Source organism: Mus pahari, chromosome 3, assembly GCF_900095145.1.
Source record: "Mus pahari chromosome 3, PAHARI_EIJ_v1.1, whole genome shotgun sequence".
NCBI lineage: Eukaryota > Metazoa > Chordata > Mammalia > Rodentia > Muridae > Mus > Mus pahari.
Window position 1 is genome coordinate 76,326,601 of NC_034592.1, and position 25,995 is coordinate 76,352,595.

At 47.6% G+C, this 25,995-nt stretch overlaps 2 protein-coding genes and 1 non-coding gene across 30 annotated transcripts in view; 1 reads left to right on the top strand and 2 right to left on the bottom strand.

The window, feature by feature from the left end:
* Positions 1-8,836, bottom strand: part of Madd (MAP kinase activating death domain) — a 45,773-nt gene extending 36,937 nt beyond the window's left edge. For 19 of the 25 annotated variants that reach the window (XM_021192448.2, XM_021192446.2, XM_021192436.2 and 16 more), the window contains exons 1-6: positions 7,677-7,911; positions 3,992-4,133; positions 2,885-3,481; positions 1,901-2,204; positions 1,286-1,417; positions 773-886 (exon numbers count right to left, since the gene is read on the bottom strand). In XM_021192448.2, coding sequence (XP_021048107.1) covers positions 773-886; positions 1,286-1,417; positions 1,901-2,204; positions 2,885-3,481; positions 3,992-4,050 — 1,206 coding nt within the window. In that variant the 5' untranslated portion in view covers positions 4,051-4,133; positions 7,677-7,911. The other 6 variants (XM_029536130.1, XM_029536115.1, XM_021192444.1 and 3 more) reach the window with 5 other exon arrangements.
* Positions 8,837-8,897: 61 nt separating this feature from the next.
* On the bottom strand, positions 8,898-19,696 carry Nr1h3 (nuclear receptor subfamily 1 group H member 3). 4 transcript variants are annotated; one of them, XM_021195085.1, is made up of 10 exons: positions 19,563-19,696; positions 18,145-18,224; positions 17,162-17,344; positions 16,151-16,417; positions 15,582-15,790; positions 15,305-15,484; positions 15,028-15,127; positions 9,758-9,871; positions 9,490-9,584; positions 8,898-9,315 (listed from the first exon to the last, which is right to left on the bottom strand). In XM_021195085.1, exons 2-10 carry the CDS (start codon positions 18,185-18,187, stop codon positions 9,169-9,171), a joined length of 1,338 nt encoding a protein of 445 aa, XP_021050744.1. In that variant the 5' UTR covers positions 18,188-18,224; positions 19,563-19,696; the 3' UTR covers positions 8,898-9,168. The 4 variants fall into 4 exon arrangements, with proteins under 4 accessions (XP_021050744.1, XP_021050747.1, XP_021050745.1 ...); XM_021195088.2 differs by having other exon boundaries at positions 9,031-9,315; positions 19,631-19,696; XM_021195086.2 differs by having other exon boundaries at positions 9,031-9,315; positions 19,329-19,681.
* A 4,367-nt stretch (positions 19,697-24,063) lies between these two features.
* On the top strand, positions 24,064-24,169 carry LOC115063669. The gene has a single exon (XR_003843552.1). It is a non-coding gene; the product is annotated as a U6 spliceosomal RNA (small nuclear RNA).
* The last annotated feature ends 1,826 nt before the right edge of the window (positions 24,170-25,995 follow it).

The window sequence follows — 25,995 nt, forward strand, 5'->3', positions numbered from 1 at the left end:
TTATATATATATATATATATATATATATATATATATATATATATATATTTATATTGTCACTGTCTTCAGACACACCAAATGACCCCATTACAGATGGTTGTGAGCTACCATGTGGTTGTTGGGAATTGAACTCAGAACCTCTGGAAGAGCAGTCAGTGCTCTTAACCACTGAGCCATCTCACCAGCCCTTTTTGAAAGCTGGCTTGAAAGTTTATTAATGAACATATAGTAAGCTTTCTATAAGAGGTTTAATATACTCACATCACAGATTATGTTAATATAATTTTTTGTTTGCTTTAGTTTTGGTTTTCAAGACAGGGTTTCTCTGTGTAGCCCTGGCTGTCCTAGAACTCACTCTGTAGACCAGGCTGACCCTGAACTCAGAAATCTGCCTGCCTCTGCCTTCCAAGTGGTAGGATTAAAGGCGTGTGCCACCACTGCCTGGCTTTTGTTAATATATATTTAAATGTGTGCTGGAAAACAGCTTCCTACTTGAAACTCATAGGAAAACTAGTACCGGATTAACTACACTTTATTTATACACACACAAATAAATGTAACAGTCTTACAGCTCTTGGAGCATGTAGGAGGAGCTCTTAATTCTGGAAAGACTAAATTCTATAACCTGTCTGTCCAATAAAGTCAAAGCAGCATTAGAAAAAGGTGTTTTAATGAGTGTTACGATAGAAATAATAGAAGAATAGAAATAATACGATGGAAGAGTGGTTATGACAGACCTGGGTTTAGAACCTGATCCTACTGAATGCCTCACCCTATTGCTGTCCAGATCCACTAACCACACATCATCGGGCATTTTGAAATCTAGCTTGTAGAGGAAGAAGCTGGCAGGAACTCCAATGATGTATGGGGTTGGAGCCAAGAGTAGCTGTGGAAAAGAGATAAAGGAGGATAAGAAACAAAGACGAGACCTATTGTGAGCACTTAATCACGTCACAATTTTTCTAGATAAGGAAATTCAGACAATTCCTTTCCAAAAATACCTGCAGAGAGATGTATTGCAAAATTTAGAAATTTTCAGATTTTAGAAAGGTAACGACGATACATTTCGGCATATTAATGCCTACCGCACCGTAGCAAGGAGTCTACAATCATTAACTGTAACAAACAGAAACCTCAAATACCATAGTTTTCCTATAGAACCAGTGCAAACCCATACAAAATTTCAAACTAGTGAGTTCTAAGGGATAGAGAGGCAGTGCTGATGAATGGCTTCCCTCCCTCAAGAGCCAGGGACATCCCAGCAGGAAGACACCTTGAGACTCACCTGCTCTGCTGATGCCATGCAGGTGGGAAGCAGCGGGATGACCGGGAACATGTACTCCAGGGGGTAGATCATTGCCACAAACGCCATCACAGACATGGAAAGTGCATTGTAGTCTCGAGACTGCAGCACCACCTGCCATGGGCGCACCAGAAGTCACTCAGCAGCCAGCGTAAAACAAGGCTTACTAGCAAAGAGCTCTGGGTTAATTTCAGACTCACCAAGCCTACAGGGGCAGCTTATCTCAGCAATCACCAAGCTCCAGTCCCTGCCCTGTCAGTCACCTTCCAACCCAAGCTCCGTAGTAATCCTCTCTTGAACCACCACCTCCTTAGCTCTGCCACTCCCTGTCCTAAGACTACACACTGAAGAAGAGCTGACATCCCAGAGAATTAACTCAGTCTAACAAAGAACTCAACCAAGCACATTCCACAGGGCATCAATATCGTAATTCAACTCACGAACCAAGTACCTGCTGCCTGCCTGCCATCACATTACCTTCTGGAAATAAAAAGACAGAAAGGACACACTTCCTGGTTCTCAAGGGACCCATGACTTAGCTCCCAACAGGGTGTGCAGCTCTCTCCCTAGAAAGGCCTACAGAGCTGGCCCTCTCACCTTGTGCTCCAACAGGATGCAGGTTAGCACCTGAAGACAAGCGTCCACACCCAGAAGTTCCAAGGGGAGGTGAAGAGGGAAATCTACTAGGGTAAATCGAGATGGGTCTGGAAGAGCAAATGTCAGCGCCTGCTGGAGTTCCTGGGGCAGGACCTCAATGTCCACTCGCTTCTGCCCAGAGACAGGCACCGGGGAGCGTAGCAACCGATAGATCCAGGCCTCGATCTCTCGAAGGTCTTGCAGAAGGGCACTGGACTTCTCCTCCACTAGCAGCGACCCAGTAAAGATTCGCCACATGGTGTCCCTAAGGAACACGTGGCAAGAGTCAGAAACAGAAGTGTGATTGCCTGATGCCACTGCCACCCAATCAAACCTCGATAATAACAGGGAGAGGAGAATTGTTAGGGAAGCCCTGAGGTTAGATGGGACCAGAGGGGATATATGATGACAAAAATGGGTGTAGAAGGTATATGTGATGGAACCCAATGCCATGTCCACATCAAACTCCTCAGCATTTCCAACTGCAGTGCGAGATCCAAGCTCAGCTGCAGCAGTGCGAGGTCCAAGCTCAGCAGTCTCTACATTGGTACTAAATCATTTAAACAGTCCTAAAGGGGCTGAAGAGGAAAGTTCTCTTTCTTTCTTTCTTTCTTTCTTTCTTTCTTTCTTTCTTTCTTTCTTTCTTTCTTTCTTTCTTTCTTTTTCTTTTTTTCTTTCTTTCTTTCCCTCCCTCCCTTCCTTTCTTTCTTTTTCTTTTTTTAAAAGATTTATTTTATATATGTGAGTATACTATCACTGTCTTCAGACACACCAGAAGAGGGCATCCGACCCCATTACAGATGGTTGTAAGCCACCATGTGAAGAGCAGTCAGTGCTCTTACCACCACCTCTCCAGCCCCAGAGGAAATTTCTTTTCCTCTCACGAAGTATTCATATCAATCTCTTAATGTTTTCTTTCTCCCGAGCACAAGCAGCAAACCGTACCTTTGTACACCTCGAGGGATGCCCAGTTTCTTGCCTAGCAGCCGTTCACTACAGCAGTCTACCAGACGTTTGAGAGTATACAGACACTCTCTGAAGGTAGAGAAGAAAGGGTAGTGGCTAAGCACACACAGGGATGTCAGGGTACTGTTGCGGGAGCGGCTGCCCGCTTTTGCCCTACGTTTGCCCCGAGGAGACTGGTTTACATCAGGAGTAGAGTCGGCACTAGGCGGCTGCAAGGTTGAGCCAGTCTCCGAGCTCCCAGCCGCAGCCTCTTCTGAGGCACTGGGTGCGTGAGCTCCTTCCTTCCCACGGGGTCCTGCTCCGCCTTCCACCTTCTCCTTTGGCATTCGCTTTTGGAAGGAACGGTAGAAGTTGACACAGATGCCATAGCGGGTGACTCCGGTGTCCTTATCGGTTAGGGTGAAGACAAAAGAGGTATCATCCCGAAGGCTCATCCGCCGCTGCCGCACACTCAGACATCCCTCTGGCTGGCAGAAGAACACCACATCTGGGGGCAGGGGAAACTCTGGGTGATCCTCTAGCGGGTACCTCCGCAGCAGTTCAGGAGTCTGAGCCACACTGTCACTGCTTGGGTGCCTGAAGGACATAAAGGCATATTCAGCAGCCCAACAGCACGGGACGCACTCTCACACTTGAACCACAACCCACAAAGGAAGCTCCAAGCCACTTTAGGAAAGAGTTTAACTGACAGACTGGAGTCCACATTGTCACAAAGACACTCTCCTGCAAGTTTCAACAAGAAAATCATCACGAACACCTCAAGATGATCAGCACCTTAGCTAAAAAGTTACCATAGGAATACAGGTAGACGGAGAAGTACAGTGCACCTTCCCCTTTCGACAGACTGTGAAAACTTGGGCTATAAATAATATATTTGCTCAAAACCCATAAAGTATGAGTTAAAATAATTTAGCATGTATTTATTTATGAGAGATAGCATACATAAGGTGGAGCACAAGACATAACAAGAACATAAAGCCATAGGAAAGGATAAGATATTCAAAGCAACATGGAAATAAGGTCTGGGAGTAACAAGACATTGTGGCTGCCACAGAGGACAAGACAGTTATCGGTCTTCTTGGTTACCTCGCCCCTACGATCACGAGATAGTCAAGTAACCGAGGGCAGAACTTCTTTTGCACCATGGTTCCGATTTATCAGTTCATCGCAGAGAAACTTCAGGGTACTGAGCAAGGAGCCACGTTCCCAGGAGGAGTTCTGATATAATCTGAAAATCCAATAGGGGAAAAGTACTGATAAAGACCCAGTGCCACACCCTAGGAACTCACCCTCCTCAGGTTCACCTCGGCAAGCGGCGGAGGTCAGAGGTTTCCACTGTACTCATGATAGAATCTGGCGCTTGCTTTCCCCACCAGTTGTCTACGTTTGTGGACTTCCAGAGTCAAATTTCAAACGGAATAGGGTTGAGCATATCGCTTAGTGATCAAGGACTTATCTAGAATGGATGGGGCCCTGGTTCCAATCCTCAGCACCACAAAAAGGAGACGAGGAGTTGAAGAAATAACGGCTCAGACTATAGCTAGCTCATTTCCAGCCTAGGTTCTGAGACTCTGTTTCAGTCTAACCTAGACTGAAGAATTATAACAAAAAAAGGTCACTTTCAGGACTACTCCAGAGGGGATCAAGATAAAAGCAGATTCTTTGTACAGAATCTAACCTGGGCTTTTGCGTCTACATTGAAACCTGATTATTCTGTCTCATTGAGTAGCATTCCGCCTGATGGGTAACTATCACACAGACTTTCCAGTTAATTGCACTCAGACAGTAGCGACAGCTGCATACTGTAGTTCATGTGATCTCACATGGAAAACGTCCATGTCCCAACTGTCTCATCTCTAACCAGTTTTCCCACTTCAAGATAGAAAGGGGGCCAAGCAGCTACCGCTGCCTCCTCTGCCCTTGGTGCTGAACCATAATAGCTCTTGACTAGTCTGATCAGTCAGTAATCAATAGGTTCCAGGAGGCCTGGTCCTTCTCTCTCTTGAAGGGATTATGAATTAGGGACTGAAAATACCAGGGTTTCTGCAAATCTAGGGGAATTTCTAAAGGAATTTCTAAACTTATTAGAAATCAAATTATTCCCTGGGGGCCAGAGAAATGGTCCAGCAGTTACATGCATTCATGACTCTTCCAGAAAGCCTAGGTTCAGCTCTGAGTACCGGCACTGGGTGGCTCATCATGGCCTGTGATGCTAGTTCCCGGTAACTGTGGCTCTTCTCAGTGCTGCACTGACAGAGTGCACACACGCATGCTCAGGCACACGCGTGCATAAAAGAAACAAGTATATTTTTCACACTTGATCTTAGCCAAAAGGCTGAGAGGCGATAACAATTATATTTTTTAAAGAATCTATATTTCTTATTAGATTTTTCATAGACTTCTAAATAAAATGTTTCACTCCTATACCAGGCATTTCTAGGGCTCCAAAATTTTGCTTCTATGGCCTCACTAAGACTTTGTTCACTGTATACACACACACACACACACACACACACCTAAACGTGCACTTCATTTGCCTTGTACACTCCCATACTACAGACATAGATATTTCCTGTGCTGTGGGCACTACTTGCTTTAGATAATTAGTTCTTTTATTTTTTTTCCTCTTTGACCCACAAACAAGACCTAGTTACAATACCTCTGGTGTCCTTAAAACACAGTTCCCTCTTTCCCCCTTGCTCCCAATAGAGGACCCATAGGTAATAGGATTCAGTTTTGTCTCCATAGCGACTCTGGCTCCCAGAACTATTTATAGCAGAGTCATAGTCCCTCCCCTGCTTGGTGACCGAACCGTGCCAGCAGCTGCTACTCCGAACCCAGCCATGGCCTGTAGCATCTCATTCCCCCTAACCCTGGGGATGCTGAATCCAACCACAGCACCTACTAAGAATCAGGTTATCTCCGCTTCTGTCTGTGTTTATTTTTTTTTTTAAATCCCACATTCAGCTTTTAATAGAAATAGTTCTTCACCACCAAGTTCCTGAGCATGCCACACATGCAGTCATTTCTGGGGTTCGTCACTCTTAATAATCCTAAACAATCCTCTGGTCTCCCAACTACATGAACATACTGCATGAACATATTGCATGAACATACTGCATGAATAAACTGCATGAACATATTGCAAAAGTGGAGCACCCCTATAGAGCTGAGCTCCCCTCCTCCTAAGATAAATGAAGCTATGAAATGGAACATAGGCAAAAGTCATACTGGGTTCTATACAGACATATCTACCTACAAGCAAGCCAGATTCAGCTCTGTATTACAGCACCTTACCATAAAACAGAATTTGTAGGACCAGAGGCGGCTGCATCTTTAAATACAGATTTACACTGAAAACCAGAAACATCTTCTGGCCAAAATCTCAGAGAGAGAGAGACAGAGACAGAGACAGACACAGAGAGACAGAGGGGGGAGGGAGAGAGAAGGAGGGAGAGAGAGAAGGAGAGAGGAGAGAGAAGGAGAGAGAGAGAGAGAGAGAGAGAGAGAGAGAGAGAGAGAGGTGCTGAAGATTTCTCTTAATAGTAAATTAATTACAGGGACCTCTCTAGTGTTGGTGAGATGAAGCCCCTCTCCAAATTCCAGTCAACTGCCATATTCTACAGTTCTCCTTTCAGAGCTGCAAGAACCCAAGACCTTGGGACTATCCTAGCTAGCAGTGGTAGAATGTATTTTTAGCCTCAATTCTTATCCCGTCAATAGCCACTGACTTCAGATACTCAGGCTACAAAGATAATCAACACTGCCCTTCTCTGCCTTCCCCACAGACTCTAAACCCTCTAACACCACCTCTAACTCATTCAGTCTTCACAACCAAGAGGGCCCAGACTCTGCCTCTTGCCTCAATCTCATTTCCTAATGGAAAGCCCCTAGCTCTTGTCCCACCGTAGTCCAAATCTCTAAATGCACACCTTTCTGCTATAATCCTACATCACCACTCGCGTCTAGAGACCACGGACTTCTAGGTAATCTCTGCCTTTTCAGCCTACAACGGTCATACTACCAACCCTATGGATTCCGCCCCTCATTTGGGGCAGGATCTCATAGTAAAAACCACAAGAACCCGATCCAAGGACGGTATGACATCTTTGCTGACGTGAGCACAACCGGAGGGCTTCCTCTCCTTCCTCCTCCTCCCCAGGCAGTGACCTTGCAAGCTCATCAGCAGACTGGTCCAGCATGGGGGAAGAACTGGAGCAATGAAGTCAGCGATGGTTAGGACTGGGAAAGGAGGAGTGAGCACGAGGAAGAACTGAGCTGCAGGAGGCTGGAAAAGGGAGCAGCTGCAGCCAGTGATGAGAGTTGGTGTGCCTAGTCTTCAGCAATCAGCAAGCCAATACTGAAGGATGAAATATAAATACATATATGTCTATTTTAGAGAACCAAACGTGGTTCTCCAAACGCTAATCAAAAAAATAAGGCGTGCGCACGCAGGCGCACACGCGCCAGGCGCTGGTGCCTTCCTTGGGCCCGGGGCTGGACAGCTCTGGCCGCCCCCTCACCTGCTGGACAGCTCCTCGTCCCCACCCGGGAAGCCACCCCGCGGGCCCGCGGCCCTGCAGCCGCGCGGGCGTCCCCGGCCGACCCCAGCCTCACTTTCGCTGCAGGCTCCACGCCCCCTCGCGCTCGCTCGCTCCTCCAGGGCCGCCTCAGAGACCCTCTCCTCCCGGAGCCGCTTCTCCTCTCAGGCGCCACTTTCCCCCTCAAAGCCTCACACGGGGCTCCCGACCGCGGACGCTCCGCTACCTACTCTCGGAGAAGGCTGCCAGGCCCGCCCGACGTCCCCTGGCCGGCGGCGGAGCGCTCCTCGCTTCCTAGCCGGGCGCTGCGGCGAGCGGGCGCCAGTTCCGCGTCTGCACCGGGGGGCGCGTACCACTCAGCCCCGAGGCGACAGGAGGCGGCGGCGGAGGGGGCCGGGGCCGTACCATTCGCCGCGCGGGGGACGGGGCTGCACAGAGCGGAGCCCGGCGACGCACACACCTATCGCCGTGGGAGTGGGGACGGGATGGGACGCACCGGACCAGCCTAGTCCAGGTAGGTGTCAAGGGGAGGACTCTCGGGAACGCGTTTTGTTTTGGTTGCTCAGAAAGCTTTTAATTCGACTTGGTTATAGAGTCCGTCTTGAGGACGCGGTGATCTATCTGAAAGTGCTCGTCAAGATAAACTGCCCCTAAGACTTCCTGGCAGTTTAGCCAACCCTCCTATGGCTCCCCCTGCACGCTGTTTGGGTGTGCCCAGCCGCCCAGGCAGGAAGACCAACTCGTCGGTCGGTGGAACCTACCAAGTCGGAATGGTGGGGGGAAACTTCAGACCAGCTGCCAGGGTTTTACCTACACCAAGGTAGGGGAACCGAGAACGGTGCCGCGATGCCCTCTGGGAAATGGAGTCCAGTCCTTTTGACAACTCAAACATTTGTCATCCTCCACTGACTAGTGGGGACTTTTCTTCCAGTCCCATAGGGCCCAAAGCCCAAAAGGAAGTACCGGACCCTGGGTCTTTAAATCTGTACTCTTTTTTAGATGCCAATGGAAAAAGTAAGACACTTTACACACACACACACACACACACACACTCACACACTCACACACGTGAAGTGTACTGCTGAGTTATTGCTGAAGATCCAACTCCTCCCCCCACAGGAAGAGCACCTGCTCCTACCTGGATCATTTAAGGGGAAGGAGCACCTAAGTCGCTGGCCCAGTGAACAGAAGCTGTCGCTTGTGATTCGCCCCTCTCCTCTGAGTCTGGAAGCAGATCCTAACAGACACGGGCTTGCTCTGACACGGCGGCACCCCCACTCTCGATGCGGAAATTTGCTTCCCTGGTTCTATATTCATCTTGGCCTTCCTGTTTCAAGTGCCACATCTATTGGTGAGGCAGCTCTGAAGCACGTACAGCCAAGCCACAAAGAGATAGTGGAGAGTTTCTTTGGGGCACCATGAGAAAAAAACAGGAAGTGGTAGAGGCAGGATGGGCAGGGCCCTGAAGAACCCTGCAAGTGGCTCTCCTGGCTAGTTTATTTGGTTGGGTCAACAAGTTCTTCAGATGGTATACAACTGTTAGTACATCCCAACTGCCCAGCAGCCAGAAAACACCCAACCTGCTGACTCTCCCTTAATGCTATGCAAGGCTCTCCTTCACCCAGCTCCCAGGAATGTCTGCCCTTCTCAGTCTGCTCCACCCGTAGGAAGCAGTCAGTGAGCCTTCGCCGTGTGGCCAACACAAAGGACACAGCGAAACAGTCACTCGTGGACATCCCAGATCTCAGACAGCAGAGGGGGAAGCTTTTTGTCCTGCAGGCGAAGAGCGAACACTTGCTCTGAATGGACGCTGCTCAAAGTCCGGAGGCTCACCAGCTTCATTAGCATCCGTGGGAACATCAGTGGGTCCTGAGGGTGTGGGGGAAGTCTAGTTGTTCTTCCCCAGAAAAGGTGAGTCGGGGCAGGGGAATTGTTAAGGACACAGGAATTAGCATGCTAGGTGGAGGCAGAACTCTTGAAAGAAAGTGGGTATCAGAAAATGGGCCTGAAGAGCAGAAGAGAAAGACACGGAGGGAAACTCACGTGGGGGTGGTTGATGGAGACGTAGGCATGCAGGGCCTCCACATACGTGTGTTGCAGCCTCTCTACTTGGAGCTGGTCCTGCACGTTGGGCCGGTCTGTAGGTCACCAACAGAGTTGAGGAGCAGGTCTGGCCAAAGTCTTGGTCCCGTAACCCAAATCACGACTCCCAAATAGGGACATGTCCCACCCAACCTCTCTCATCCTCCTGGGCAAAACCCTCCTGGGTGAAAGTCTCTTGAGCCGGCTCCCTCTGGCCCCTCCTCCATACCTGCAGAGAAGATGCTGATGGCAATGAGCAAAGCAAACTCAGCATCATTGAGTTGCAGTTCATTCATGGCTCTGGAGAACTCAAAGATGGGGTTGATGAACTCCACCTGCAGCCCTGGGGAAGAAGAAAGGAGGCTGAGGATCATGGGTGGGAGCAGGACGAACACCCTGCAACTCAACTTCCTCGTGCTAGGAAGTCACTAACAGGTCTCCAGGTTTCTGCCATGTCAGAACAAACTTCTAGGACTGGAGAAATGGCTCAGCAGTTAAGAGCACTGCCTGCTCTTCCAGAGGTCCTGAGTTCAATTCCCAACAACCACATGGTGGCTCACAACCTTTATCTATACTGGGGTCTGATGCCATCTTCTGGCATGCAGGCATACATGCAGATAGAGCACTCATATACATTAAATAAATAAATAAATCTTAAGAAAGAGAGAGAGAGAGAGAGAGAGAGAGAGAGAGAGAGAGAGAACACAAAGTTCTAAACTTCTCTAAGCCTCTGTGAAATTTGAATCATGGTTGAATCTATCTAACAAAATGACCATTCAGGACATCCTGGCACTTGAATGTAAGGCTGAGGCAAGAGGATTCCAAGTTCCAAGCCAGTTTGAACCACATAGCAAGATCCTGTCTCAAAACAACAACAACAGACCAAAAACAAAAACAGGTATTTATTCTGATGGTGTGATGGTTGCTTGACTGTCAACTTGACAGAATGTAAAATCACTTAGGAGACCACACTCTAGGCAGGTCTGTGAGGGGCTGGATAAAGCAAGCTGAGCACTGGCATTCAGCAGCCCCTGCACTGCTGGCTGAGGATCCTGGGTGACCACCACCATCTGCTGCCGCCCTCCTCAAACCAGGAGCCAACACTGCCCTCCTTCCTTAGGTCGCCTTTGCGGGAATTATGTCACGGGGTTTGGAAATGTTATACAGATGGTTATATGATAAAGAATGCAGAAGATAAAGTAGCACAATGTCTGACACATATAAACTGTTGAATTAGGCCAGGCGGTGGTGGCACACTCCTTTAATCCCAGCACTGGGAGGCAAAGGTAGGTGGGTCTCCGAGTTTGAGGCCAGCCTGGTCTACAGAGAGAGTTCCAGGACAGCCAGGGTAGATACACAGACAAATCCTGTCTTGAAAAACAAAACAAAAAGTGTTGAACATAACAATTATATTATTAGAATTCTCAAGGGTGCCACATTTCTAAAAATATAGGTATCTCTGACTTTTGCTTATAGAGAAACCCTATATCGAGGCCAGGTAGGGATGGGGTACCCTTTTTACCCCAGTATTCAGGAGGCAAAAGTAGACAGATCTCTGTGAGTTCAAGGCCAGCCTGGTCTACATAGTGGGTTCTAGGACACAGAGAAACCCTGACTCAAAAACAAAAACAAAAGAAGAGGAAAAGGAAGAAGAGGAGGAGGAAGAGGAGAAAGAAGAGGGGGGGAAAGAAAGAAAGAAATCCTTGGCTTATCTGAATACTAGAATTACAGCTGATATATCACATTATCACATCCTGGAAAGAATACAGTGTGGCTAAGGGTGTGGACTGAGGTTCAAGACTGCCAAGATTTGACTCCCTTGAATCTACCATTGACTAAGCTGGGTGATTTGAGGTAAAATATTGAACCTGCCTGGGTCCTAGCAAGCCCATCTGTAATACTTAGATAGTAATATCTACCTCAAAAACCTTTTGGAATAGTAAATATTATATGTGGTATCTACTGTGTTCATTAAATTTTTAAAAAGACTACATCTTTATGATAAGGTCTCAAGAAACCCAGGTTGCCTCAAATCACTATGTAGCTGAGGATGACCTTGGACTTCTGGTTCTCGTGCCTCTTTGCCTTGTTGAGTATTATGGGTATCCACTACCACAACCATGTGGTACTGAGAGTTGAATCCAGGACCGCATATAACTTAGGCAAACACTCTACCAACTACACTATATTCACTTCAGTTGTGTGTGTGTGTGTGTGTGTGTGTGTGTGTGTGTGTGTGTGTGTGTGTGGTGTGTCATAGCCTTGGCTGTCCTGGAATTCACTATGTAGACCTGGCTGGCCTAGAACTCATAGAGATCTGCCTGCATTTGCCTTCCAAATGCTGGAATTCAAGGTGTGTGCCACCATGCCTGGCTTCTCTCTTGATTTCTGGTTTTGGGTTTGGGGTGGTTGTTTTTGACTTCTTTTAGTTTTGTGATAATGTCTTATATAACCTTAGGCTAGTCTCATACTCCCTATGTAGCCAAGGATAGCCTTGAACTTGTGTGTGTGTGTGTGAGTGTGTGTGTGTGTGTGCCCGCACGCGTGCACACGTGCACGCTCGAGCACATTTATGTGGGGAAAGGGGTGCACTTGCCCATGCATGCTCATGTGAAAGCCAGCAGTCAATGTCAGCTATCTTTCTCTTTTGATTTCCACCTTAGTTTTTTTGAGAGATAGTCTCTCACTAAACTTGGAGCAAGCCATTCATCTAGATTGGCTGGCCAGTGAGCCCCAGAGATGCTTCTGTCTCTGCCTGCTCCCCGGCACGGGGGTTCCAGGTATGTGCCACCTCCCCAACCCATGGACTTGATCCACTGATCCTCATATTTAAAGCAATTAGAACAACCCCCAACACTAATAGACCAGTCTTCCACAGAGAAGACAATGAGCACGCAACAGCCTGAGCTGCAGCCTGGGCCTGGTGCACACTTCTTGCATTCACACTGTCACCCTCTCCACCCCACATTGTTTTTCAGGCTTTCTCAGATTTCTTTCAGCAACCATCTGCTCTGCTTTTCCATTCGAGGTTTCTTGATGAGTCACTTCCTGTAGCTTCACCCTGATGTGTACCAAGCGTTGTGTGTTCATCTATTCAATAGGCAAGCTTTGTTTTTCTAGAGCATTTCTTGATGAAATTTTAAACTCCAAAATGTGCTTTAAAGGTCCCTTCATACAAAATAAAGAGAGAGGGGCTGGAGAGATGGCTTAGCCATTAACAGCATTGACTACTCTTCCAAAGTTCCTGAGTTCAAATCCCAACAACCACATGGTGGCTCACAGCCATCTGTAATGAGATCTGATGCCCTCTTCTGGAGAGTTTGAAGACAGCTACAGTGTACTTAGATATAATAATAAATAAATAAATCTTTAAAAAAAAAACAATAAAAAATAAAGAGAGAAAGTTCTAGAATTGAGTTGTGCTCCTGGGAGGGTCTGATAACGCTTGGTAGAAGAACCCCTCAAATGAGATGGGTCCACGTCATTAGTCAGCCACTGTAAGCAACACATGGTAGTGGATGTGCAATGGAAAGAGACTTGACATAACAGAACCTCCAGGGAAAGAAACAGCAGGACACAAAAATGAGAGAGAGAGACAGAGACAGAGACAGAGAGAGAGACAGACAGACAGACAGACACAGAGAGACAGAGACAGAGATTGAGAGAACAAGTAGACAAACTGTAAAAAAGAAAAGATGAGGCTGGAGAGATGGCTCAGTGGTTAAGAGCACTGATTGCTCTTCCAGAGGTCCTGAGTTCAATTCCCAGCAACCACATGGTGGCTCACAACCATCTATAATGGGATCCGATGTCCTCTTCTGGTGTGTCTGAAGACAGCTACAGTGTACTTATATAAGTAAAATAAATAAATCTTTTTTTAAAAATTAAAAAAAAAGAAAAGACGGTTAAAAAGAGAAGAAAAATAAAAGACCCTTCTGTCCCTCTTTCCTCAGCAACACTCTGATAAAATGAGAGATGGAAAGCACGATGAAGTCAAGATTGCTTAAATAAACACATCTTATAAATAGGTACAGATTCAGATAACAAAGTCCACAAGTGCTGAAGAAACAGGAAGGGTCCAAGAGCGAGGGTGTTCTGACAGAGGTAAGGGTTAAAAGAACCTAAGAGAGCAACCAGGTTTTTGAGGGAAAGGTGCTTGGCAGAAAGGAGGGACAGGGCTGGGTTTTGAGACTGGACAGAGCCATCACGTAGCCCACCAGGTACCTAGACATTCAGAAAAACAAAGAAACACAAGAGGGTCTGACTGATCCTTGCCCCTTCCCTGCAGTTAAGGAAGGCTTTCCTAGAAAGCCCATTTTGGGACAAGAGGCTCATGGGTTGGTCTGAGCCACCAAATACCAGTGAAAGCTTTCTGGACTCGGCCCTGGAACACAGGATCTATCAGCACTAAGAACAGAGCCACAACTCGGCTCTCTCAGCTGCCAAACTCCTCAGTCTCACACAGACGGCTGTCGTCTCCCAGCTCCAGTCTCACAAACATCTCTAACAGCTATATGAGAGACGCTTGGTGGCTTGGCCCTGAGCAAGCATCAGGCCCCAGCACCGTTTAGAACTCATTCTTAGAGGAGACACCAGCTCTCCTGGTCTGCCTGTTTGTCATGTGTCAACTCTAGTTCTACAGCTCATCAGGAAAAGGGACAGGGGGCTGGTGAGATGGCTCAGTGGGTAAGAGCACCCGACTGTTCTTCCAAAGGTCCAGAGTTCAAATCCCAGCAACCACATGGTGGCTCACAACCATCCATAACAAGATCTGATGCCCTCTTCTGGAGTGTCTGAAGACAACTACAGTGTACTTACATATAATAAATAAATAAATCTTTAAAAAAAAAGGAAAAGGGACAGAAAGAGATTACGGGTCAAGTGAGCCTGCATATCTCTAAAGAGCATTATCTGAAAAGGGTTGCTTGCCTTTTGCCTGTTAAAAGGCCTGATAGAATGGTTTTCAAAACTTTTTTCTAGCTACACAATATATTTTTTTAATTTTATTTATTTAATGTATGAGTACTGTGATATATATATATACATACATACATACATACATACATACATACATATGCCTGCCTGAAGAGGGCATCAGATCCCCCTATATATAGATGGTTGTGAACCATCATGTGGTTGCTGGAAATTGAACTCATGACCCTTGGAAGAGCAGCCAGTGTTCTTAACTGCTGAGCCATCTCACCAGCCCGCTACACAATATTTTTAAATGCTGAGCACAAGCTCAGTGCAGAGTAGCAGATCCTCTCTAAAGCAAGAATGAAGGCCACTGCTCTTCCTTGCCTGGTCTACACCAAGGAGACGCTTGCTTGCATCAACTCCTCAGATGCTTCCGTGGCTGATCAACATTCCAAACTCCTCTCTTGGAAACACAAGTGTCATCTTCATTGTATAAGCACCTGAACCCCAGGCCCGTGGCTCTCTAATTATGATGGGTCCCATGGTGCAAAGTGCCAGTCCCCTGGCTATGTCAGATCTCACCTGCTTTGGCAAAGTCTTCCCGGTTGTAACTGAAGTCCTTGAGGAAGGTGATGCTCTCACTGCCAGGGTTGTACCTCCGTGACGTCTCCAGAAGCATCACCTGCACACAAGCAGCATCTTTCAGACAGGGACGAAGGGGCTGGTCTTGGTACGTGGCTCTTGAAAGGAGGTTGAGTCCCTTTCCCTGTGGCTTGGACTCTCCAAGCTGGATATCTGGAGGTCCCCTACTGATAATCCTACTCTGTCTCTCCCTTCACCCCATTCCCTTTCCAGCCACCTCGATCGCAGAGGTCTTCAGCAAGGCGATCTGGTCCTCCCTGCTGAGCTGTAGGAAGCCAGGGAGCTGTTTGGCAAAGTCAACAATCTCCTGCACGGACACGATGGCCAGCTCAGTAAAGTGGGCAAAGCGCTGTTGGCGGGCTTCCCGGCTCTGAGGGTCAGGTGCGATGGGCCAAGGCTACCCAGGGTGGGCGAGGGAGAAAAAGGTAAAGTGCTGTGAGTCGAGAGGTTGGCTGGGGGCTTCCGGTGCAGCCGCCTCTACCCAGGTCAAGTACCGTGACACGCAGGCGGTCGGAGAAGGAGCGCCTGTTACACTGTTGCTGGGCAGCCACCAGCTTCTCGATCATGCCCAGCTGCTCTGGACTGAGCTGTGGCAGGACTTGGGGAGTTGAGGAGACCCTCGGGGACACTGATGCGGCTTGAGCCTGTTCCTCTTCTTGCCGCTTCAGTTTCTTCAATCGGATCTGTTCTTCTGACAGCACACCTAAAGACAGGGCCAGATGTGAGGTGGGAGGTGAGCCAAGGGTGGGTTGTTGCTTCAGAAACAAAATGTGTGTGGCAGCAAGGAGGATTGATTGATTGATTTCCAGTACAGGGTCTCACTATGTAGCTCTTGGCTGTCCTGGAACTCACTATGTAGAACAAGGGCTGGCCTTGAACTCACAGAGATCCAGCTCTGCCTCCTGAGTGTTGGGACTAAAAGCGAGTGCCACTCCGCCCAGATAAGGAAGTTTCAATCCACACTCAGGAGATTCCTGAAAGTGTAAGCATCTGTCTGCCTTCACAGCAGGGCACCAGTATTTTTCCCTGCCAGCTCTTCCCAGTTCCTGCCCTGGACACTTACACTCCTCCCTCATGCCTGCCTGGCGGCATTTGCGAAGTCGACACTCCTGGCATTTCCGCCGCATGTAGGTGTCCATGGGGCAGTGGCCACCGCTGTGGCAGACATATCGTGCTCCCTTGATGACACTGCGGCGAAAGAATCCCTTGCAGCCCTCGCAGCTCAGCACGTTGTAATGGAAGCCAGAAGCTTTGTCCCCACAGACACTGCACAGCTCGTTCCCCAGCATTTTGGGGGCTGGTCCCTTTTTCCGCTTTTGTGGACGAAGCTCTGGATAGAGACACAAGGTTTACTGTTCTCCCTTCATTGATCGCTCCTAGCTAGGCACTCTCCATTCCCTTCCCTCCACTGAATGATATTCTCTCCTCCTCCCCTCTCTCTCTGATTCACAGTTATGTAGCCTTTGAACTCCTGGGCACAAGTGATCTTGTCTCAGTCTCCAGGGTAGCTGGCATTACCAAGACATGCCACAGTGCCTGGCTTAATCTGTTATGACAATTGCTGTTCTTTTTCTTTCTTTTTTTTTCTTTTATTTATTTATTTATTTATTTTTCTTTTTATTTTTTTTCAATTGCTGTTCTTTACCGAGGACTATTATGTCCTAAGTTCTACATGAGCTCTTTATAAGCATCGATCCTTAAGATGATCATAGGATTAATTTCAATTCACAAGCAGGGAGGTTGAGGCTAAGAAATGCCTAAGATATGGGCACAATTCACACCAAAGTCATTTGGGTCTAGCTGACCCAGAGCATTCAGATTTAATTGTTACATTAGAAAGCAAAGAACCCCAGAGTTTCTCTCCCCTATCTAGGGAGACTTTACCTTCTCCAAATCCAGGTGGTTCTTTTTTGTTTTGTTTGTTTTTTGAGACAGGGTTTCTCTGTGTAGCCCTGGCTGTCCTGGACTCACTTTGTAAACCAGGCTGGCCTCGAACTCAGAAATCTGCCTGCCTCTGCCTCCCAAGTGCTGGGATTAAAGGCGTGCACCACCACGCTCGGCTGGTGATTCTTACCTGTAGGCTCTGGGAGGCTCTCTGCCCTGGGGAGCAGGGCTGTAGGCTCTGCTGACTCCAATCCTATCCCTAAAGCACTCCCAGTTGATTGGGGCATCCTGGCTTCCTCCCTGAGGATGCAAGTGTTGCCTCCCTGGTCTCCTGCATCTTGAGGTTCTCTCTTCCACAGCTCCGTTGCAGAGTCTGAGCCCAAGAGAAGCATGGGAGAGTGGGTGTGGGTTCAGATCCTATCCAGACTCCTTCCCCAAGAGTCTCGGCTGGGAAACTACAAACTCAATTCAACCCTTAGAAGGCAGGCAAGGTAGCCAGGTGTGGTGGTGCACACCTTTAATCCAGCACTTGAGAGACAGAAGCAGGTGGATCTCTGTGTTTGAGGCCAGCTTGATCTACAAAGTTAAGTTCTAGGACAGCCACTCCATACAGAAAATCCCTGTCTCAAAGCAAACAAGCCACAGCTCATGATTTCAGATTCCAGTACTCTGTGGGATCGAAGACTGGTGTCAGTTGCAGCCCTCTGCATATCAAGATACCCCCCCCCCCTGCAAATAAGGTTTCTCTGTGTAGTCCAGGCTGACCTTGAACTCACAGAGATCCAACTGCCTCTGCTTCTTGAGTGCTGGGATTAAAGGCGTGTGCTACCACTGCCCAACTAGCACATCAAGATCTTAAATGATCTTAAAGGTGCTAAGCATTGCCTCCCTGGAGGATGATGGAGGGCATCCACTTCATAGAGCAGACAGAACTCTCAAAGCCAGAGCTGTCTAAGCATGAGACATGTCAGCTTTCCCAGAAAAGCAAGCCCAGACTGAGGACTTCACTGATCAAGCACTAGAACCAGGGGAAAGGGTTTGAGCAACACTAATAGACCTGGCAGTGCTTCTAAGGGGCGCTGGATGCAGTGAGGGGAGGGGGCTGATTCCTGAGGTAGGAGAGGATCCAGAGACTCTGGGCTCTGGGGAGAAGGTTTGAAAAAAGCAGCTTACCAGGAGAAACATCAGGCATTGAGGCCTCCAGCCACAAGGACATCTCTTCCTGGAGCCCTGGACATTACCAAGACACTGTCCTGCAGGAACGAGCCAGGTTACGCATTTCCAGAACTAGGCCTGGGCTCCCTTCTGTGCCCTGGGCTCCCTTCTGTCCTCACAGCATCGGCTGACATTTGCTTCTCGTGGATTAGCCTATGAAGCCTTCGTTACTATATCCCTATGAAGTCCGGATTTGTTTGTTTGTTTGTTTGATTGGTTTGCTTTTCGAGACAGGGTTTCTCTGTGTAGTTCTGGCTGTTCTTGAATTCTCTCTGTGTAGACCAGGCTAGCTGGGAACTCAGAGATCCACCTGCCTCTGCCTCCCGAATGCCAGGATTAACAGGATTAAAGGCATGCAGCACCATGGCCTGGTTGAATTCAGGTCTCTCTCTCTCTCTCATTCATATATATATATATATATATATATATATATATATATATATATATATATATATCGAATATATATACAAATTATATATTCAATTTTTTCCCAGTTCTAGAGATTGAACCCAGGACACTTCAGGCAGGCTAGGTAAATGGTTAGCCATTGAACTCTACAACCTCCACCCTGTCAGGACTATTCTTAAATTCATTTTAAAGATAAGCAAACGAAGGTTCAAAGAGATTAAGGAAACTGCCTATAGACAGACAGGTGGAGGTGGTCCAGCCAAGAGTAGACTCCTGACTTGTTTGCGTTCTCAGCTTTGTTCTAACCTTTTCTGCGCCTGCTTCCAGGCTGAGTGGAGAGTCCTTCCCTCTGCTCTGACATTAGGGAGAGCCAAAGTTGGCAGGACCATAAGACTGGATCCAAGCTCACTCTATGGATCTGTTTATTATAATCTTTTCTCTGCCATTACTGAAGCCCTAGCATAAAGTTCTTGTCGCAAGAATCTCACCAGTAGCGGGCCTCCTCTCCCAGAACCCCTCCAGTTCTTCTGAGAGTAAAACTCTATCCCTGCCCAGATGTCCCGTTAGATAGTCCTCGCTTCTAGAATGTCCTCCCATCACATCCCTCCCCACCCAGATGCAAGGATAGAGCCCCCCCAGCCACTGAGCAGACCCGCCGAATCCCCAAGCCACCAGACTTCCTGGCTGCGTAGTCTCTGGAGCCCCCTTGCTGGGAGAAGAGGGTGTTGCAGTACCCGGCCCTCGAGGCCGCAGCGGGCAGCCAGTGTCAAGAGCTGAGCGCACAGAGGCCAGCAGGGAGAAGCAGTAATGTAGGAAAAGGCCGAGGGGAGGGACTGCCAAGGGGTCCTTCCTACTGGCGACCCGGGGCTCTTAGCTTCATTAGGCCCCCGCCCACGAGGTAGCTTCCCCACCAGACTAACTCCTCCCCAGTCGGCCACCCTCTTAGCCGGCGCCACCCTGTCCCCTACCCTCTACCAAGACTGTCGCGTTTCCCCGCAGACCGGTCTAGTTCCATCTCTCTCCTTCCTCTCCTCACCCTGGAGGCTCTTTGCTCTCAGTCACCCCCACCCTAATCCCAGCAGCCTCCAGAGTCAGCGTTCCCTCCCCCCTCCTCCCATAGACACCTCGCGGAGCAAAGGTCCCGGCACGGCCCGGAATTGCGACACCAAGCCCCAGCCTGTGTTCCCAGCCTCCCTCCTCCCCTGCCTCTGGGAAGGCGCCAAGCTCTCCCCACTAGCCCCAGGACTGAGCCAAGCCAGTAGAACTCCAAGGGTGAAGACAGGCAGGTGCTGGGCCTTCCAGTGAGTTTGTGTGTGGATGCCCTGAGGGGGACAGAGAAAGGAAGAGGCCAATAAAAAGAGGCCCGGGAGAGGAGTGAGAGAAGCAGACATTAGCCACCTAGGGGCCAGTCCAGAATAGACCCGCCCCCCATAGATAAGAAGGCCACCTCATCGGGGAACAGTCAAGATCTACTGAATTTAAAGCCATAGCTTTCCTGCCTTGCTTCCTGGGACAAGAGATTCAGCCCTGAAGGAATACATCATGCCTTACTGATTTAATCTCCCAAGGGAATCAGCAGCTGGTTTAGAGAGGAAATACAGAAGAGACTATGTTTCTTTTTGTTGAATGATAAACAAACAAACAAATGGCTCTCTCTTGTGTTCCACACTTGTTAGCTTGAGTTAATTCCAATTCACCACAATCATTTCTCTTTAGGGTTCTGGGTTCAAACCTCCATGTTACAGTTACAATGCAGGGAGGGCTATAACCTAGGCTAGGAAAGCACTTCTGGGTTGAACTTTCCCCCATCCAACTGGGCCATCTTGACTGAGCAAGTTAATGTCTCTGAACCTCTCTTTTTCTTTAAGATGGGGACAATGATGATGACAACTATGATGATAATGATGATAGTTTTGCCACATATGATCAATGTGAGTATAAAGATCAACACAATGTGTCACAGTAATGTCCAAGAATGGGCGGGGATTATCTGTCCACTCCCAGTTCCTTTAGTGGTTTGTCTTCCCATAACCTTGAACCTTGAAGCTTTGTCAACTTTCTGAATCTTTGTTGCCGTCTACAAATCCCTCCTTATCTCCTGGTTCCCGAGGGACCACAAAGAGTAAACGGCTGTTTTACAGCACACGCTGCTGTTGGTGAGCTTGCCCAGGACCACACAGTGGCCAAACCGAGATCAGAATTCAGATGTCTTTTCTCCGAGCTCTCTGATCTTTTCTTCCTGTGTCTGAGTCCAGAACATTCTCAGGTCTGAAGGAAAAGTAATGAGATGGAAGAAGCCAGGACTGGTGGTCCGCAGGGGCGGTGGGCTGCAGAGCTCTGCAGATACTTCAGTTCAGATGTGAGAAGCAGGAGTTGAGGTTACTGCTGGCCATTCATCCCCTGCCCCATTCCCAGTTTCCTGCTCACAGGCCCTTCCTGTTTTGCTGTGAACTCCAATTCCCATGGGTCCACATTAAAGCACAGGACAAGGGCCAAACAAGCAGCCAGAGGGACCAGGAGAGAGATGAACAGGGCACGAGGGAAGAGAACAGAGGAAGCAGGGAAGGGTGAACATGGTTGTGGGGGCGGGACAGAAGGGACGGGATGGGGGAAGGATGAGAAAACTGAAGTAGAAAGGGGCTTGGTGAGAGATGAGAGGAAGCACAGAGTGAGCCAAGGGAACGGGCAGAGACTGGGAACACGTGCGAGAAGGCGGCAGGCTGTGGGGGTGTTGCAAAATCTGCCCATGTATTCATTTCTCACATTCAGAAAAAGCCCCTCTGGCAGCCCCCAGCTTCAGCTTCTGCCTCTGGCTTTTGCTCTTGTTCCTCCTTGTCGTAAGGTCATCCCCTCACAAGGCCTCCACCCTGGTCTGGACACTTCTGAATCATAAGCACAAGTCTCTCCATCCTTCTCATGGGTTCCTTCCTCAATTTTCACAAAGACCTGCCCCCCTGGGAAAGTAGAAACTAAGGACAGCAGCCACAGAGGCGGGGACAGCTCAGCCCCAGCACCGGTCAGTCAAGTATCCCACTCTCCCCTTGCTCAAGTTACAGCATCATAGCTCCTCAGAGATGCCCTGACACACCTCATCTCAAGGAACTTGAGACTTAACATTGGCCTGAAACCCAAAGACATTATCTTCTAGGGGTTAAAAAAAAAATCTCCCTCATTCTGATCCTAATCCTTCTCCTGACTCCCTAATCTCTTCACAGGGTGCGTCCCAGGCCCCCTGACCCAGGCTTGAGGCAGCTTCTGAACAAGCAGGTCCTCCCTCAAGCCAGTGAGGTAGGGCAACCCAGTTTTCAGAAGAGGCAGCATTGTCAGTACCTCACCATCACAGATTACAGGCGATGGAGGAGCTCGCCACAGAAAGAAGGGAGAAGGAAAAAGTGGGGGAAGGCTAGAACCAGTTGCTGGTATCCCCACAGACTTTCTGGTGAGCAACCACTGGGACTTCTGCCCCAAGCCAGGGCAAGCAATCAGGTGACAGACGCACGCGCAGGTCCCACCTTGTCAGCTCCACCCGCATGGCGCACCTCCTCCACCAGCCTACCAGAAAGTGTACAGGCCAAGACGGCCCAGGCCCATAAGTCTTTCCAGTGCTTTCTTGACTCTTACAGGAAGCAAGATCCCTAGGGACATCTTTGGAGAATCTTACTAGCCACAGCTCTGATTCTTCCACCCCAAACTTCCAGAGGCCACCTCTGGGCTTGGAAGTTGCACTCACAAGCCCCTGGTCAAATGGACCACTAAATAACTCCCCCAGAGGCAGTCCTTCCTATTAAGCAAGCCATAAAGGATGGCAGAGAAGGGCTAGGGCAGATACTGCTTCTAAATTCTTCTTCTGGTGCTCTAGATGAGTAAAACGTGAAGGAATCATCTTTCAGAGCCCCGGGAATCCACTCCAATCTCCTAATCACAAGATAAAGAAGAATCTAGGAACCCCTATTCGGACCTGAGCCAGTATATTCAGAGAAGATATAGACAGCAGAACACAAAGAAGAAAAGTAATATGTACTCAAGCTCTTCTGCATAATTTATTCTACACGTATTATCATTTTATGTCTTACCATGTTGAATCTTAGGTTACTAACAAGATGTAAACATCAAAACTGATTACAGATTAAAAACTGATTCATAAAGTCATGCTCCCAGCTGGGGCATGCGTGACCCTCCAGTGGACCCAACTACAGGTTCCTGTCCTCATGCTGACTGGCTCAAAACTTCCTGTAAGTCCAGCTCCAGAGATCTGCTGACCTCCATGAGCACCTGGATTCACGTGCATACACCCATGCAGACACATAAGTAAAAATAAGTTCCTGCTCAAATTCAAACTAAAATAAAACAAACCAACTTTTCTCCTAGTATACAAACTACCTCCAAAAAAAAAAAAATGAGGGGGAAAATGGTTAATTCACTTGGATTTAGGTTTGCTTCTGCCAACATAGGCTAAGTTGTTCTCAAGCCTGGCTGTATCTTCAGAAACTGACTTATTTGATCTGGAATAGGCACACGAATGTGTCTATCTAGCCATGGGCATAATGATTTTTTTCTTTCAACTCTAATGAACCAAGGTGGAAAGTACTCGAAATCACCTGAAGAGAATAATGTAGAAGCTGAGGAGTTGCAAACTTGAAGCTTTGCTCTGGTGCAGTGCCCTCGTTATCCTGGAATCCATCTTCACTGTAAAGATTGAAATAACATCTGCTTCACCAATTCTTCCTACACAGAGGCTGGCAGACACAGAGGGTGTAGACATACTTGAGCAAGTGGGAGGAAAGGCAAAGCCCGAAGAGGCTCTGTTCTACTTGGTGAGCTAAAGATTTACATTCTGAAAACACAGTGGCCTGGATAATTTTGCAGAGTAAAAGTTTACACTGAAATTTTGTTTGTTTGTTTGTTTTTTGTTTGTTTGTTTGTTTGTTTGTTTTGAGACAGGGTCTCCTGTAGCCTAGGTTGGCCCTGAACTTGCTATGTAACTGAAGCTGTCCTTGAACTCTTGATCTTTCTGCCTCAATCTTGCCATGTGCTGGGATATTTAATAGAAGTCTTAAAGTTGCCAGGCAGTAGTGGCAAGTGCCTTTAATCCCAGCACCGGGGAAGCAGAGGCTGGCAGAGCTCTGTGAGTTCGAGGCCAGCCTGATCTACAGAGCTAGTTCTAGGACAGTCAGGGTTACACAAAGAAACCCTGTCTTGAAAAACAGAACAAAACAAAAAGTGAAACAACTCCACAAACATATGTGGGAGGAGCATGCCTATACTACCAGCTTGTAAGAAGAATGGCAGGAGAGCTTTAGAGCCCACAAAGTGAGACCTTGCATAAAAACAGACAAAGAACTTCCACTAAATGCACTTGTCAGTTAATCATGTTCCATTCGATGGAACTTATGTGAAAGGTTTCCTTTGATAAAATCTCCAGATACCTTGGGGCTGCCATATGTACAGGCTACAAGAAACTCCATTACATTGCTGTCACTGGCAGCACATAAACTAAAAATAGAGCAATACAGAGAGATTTTCATAGTTCCTGCCCGAAGATGACAAGGACATTTGTGAAGCATTCTATATTTACTTATTTATTTTATTTGGAGACAGGGTTTCTCTTTGTTGCTCTGGCTGTCCTAGAACTGTCTATGCTAGATTAGCCCCACCTGCCTCTGCCTCCTGAGTACTGGAATTGAAGGCATGCACCAGCACATTTTATATTTTAAAAAGGGTTGGGAGGTGGAGCTGGTGAGATGGCTTAGCAGGTATCATGCTGAGTTTAATATTTGGAACCCACATTGTGGAAGGAGAGCATGGACCGCTGAGAGTTGCTGTCTGACCTTTATACATGCCACGCACAAATAAATAGTTTTTTTTTCCAGACAGGGTTTCTCTGTGTAGCCCTGGCTGTCCTGGAACTCACTCTGTAGACCAGGCTGGCCTTGAACTCAGAAATCCGCCTGCCTCTGCCTCCCAAGTGCTGGGATTAAAGGTGTGCACCACCACGCTTGGCTTAGATATTTTTTTTTAAAAATAAACAACAGATTATATACTAACCAAAAATCAGAAAACTTCAATTTCAAACTAGGTGTGGCAACATATACTTTGCGCATTTCGAAGGTGAGGCAGTAATAAGTTCAAAGCTAGCCTTGGCTACACAGCAAAATCCTAATCCTGTCTGAGAGAAGAGAGGGAGGCCGGGAAGAAAACTGCTGAGTTGGGCAGAACACACTTGTAATTCCAGTGCTCAGCAGGTGGTAATAAGAGGATCAGAAGAGGGAGGCCAGCCTGGGCTATATAAGACCCCGTCTCAAAAGACAACAACAAAAATAAGCAAATGAATTTCAATCCATTCTCTAAACTGTATATGATCAGGCAAACTACTTCCATCTGGGTTGGTTTCCTAACCTTATAAGCTGATGGAGGATCTTTGTGAATCACTTGAGATTATATGCAAAACTGTATTTTGTGTTCATGTGTGGATACTTTTTTTTCTGGAGAGAGGGCTCATTTTTCATGTGATTTATAGGAAACCTGTGATTTAAACAGTTAAGAACTAGCCAGGCAAGGTGGTGCATGCCTTTAATCCCAGCACTCAGCCTGGTCTACAGAGTGAGTTCCAAGACAGCCAGGGCTACACAGAGCAACCCTGTCTCAAAAATCAAAATAGTAAATAAGAGAGAAAAGAAAAAAAGAAAGCTAAGAACTGAGGCTGGAGGATGAGCAGCTAGAAGTATTGACAACTCCTTCAGAGGACACAGGTTCTATTCCCAGCACCCACACAGCTGTTTAAAGACTACAGGGGATCCTATGCTGCCCTTTTGCCTCCAAGGACACTGTATACACATGGTTCACAGATATGCATGCCAGCAAAACACCCATACATAGAAAATATTTTTGTTTCGTCATTGTTTTTTCCAGACAGGATCTCTCAGTCTATCGCTGGCTGTCCTGGAACTTGCTCTATAGACCAGGCTGGCCTACATACAACTCAAACATCTACCAGCCTCTACAAGTGCTGGAAGTAAAGGCGTGCACCACATAGATTTGTTTGTTTGTTTTTAAGTTTAAAACTATTTAGTTTTCAAGCCTTCTTATTCTTCTCAGTCTTTGTCAAGGTAACATCGAAAGTAAATTTTAGGCAGTAAGGTACATAATTTTATTTGGAGTCCTGGGACAGTATCAGTTCTGATTAGATTTGCATTAAAGCATATCAAGGGCCCGAGATCTGACCTGCAACTGTGTGTCATTCTAAGGTTTGGAATCACAACATCCAGACACCAAACTGGCCACCTGCCACCAAATCCTAAAGGCTAATGTCTAGAGGAACTCCGATTCTGTGGCAATTCCACAGTTATATACCTGCATCAAAATTGACGTAGCTATCTGAAATTCCTCCCGTAAGAATTCAAT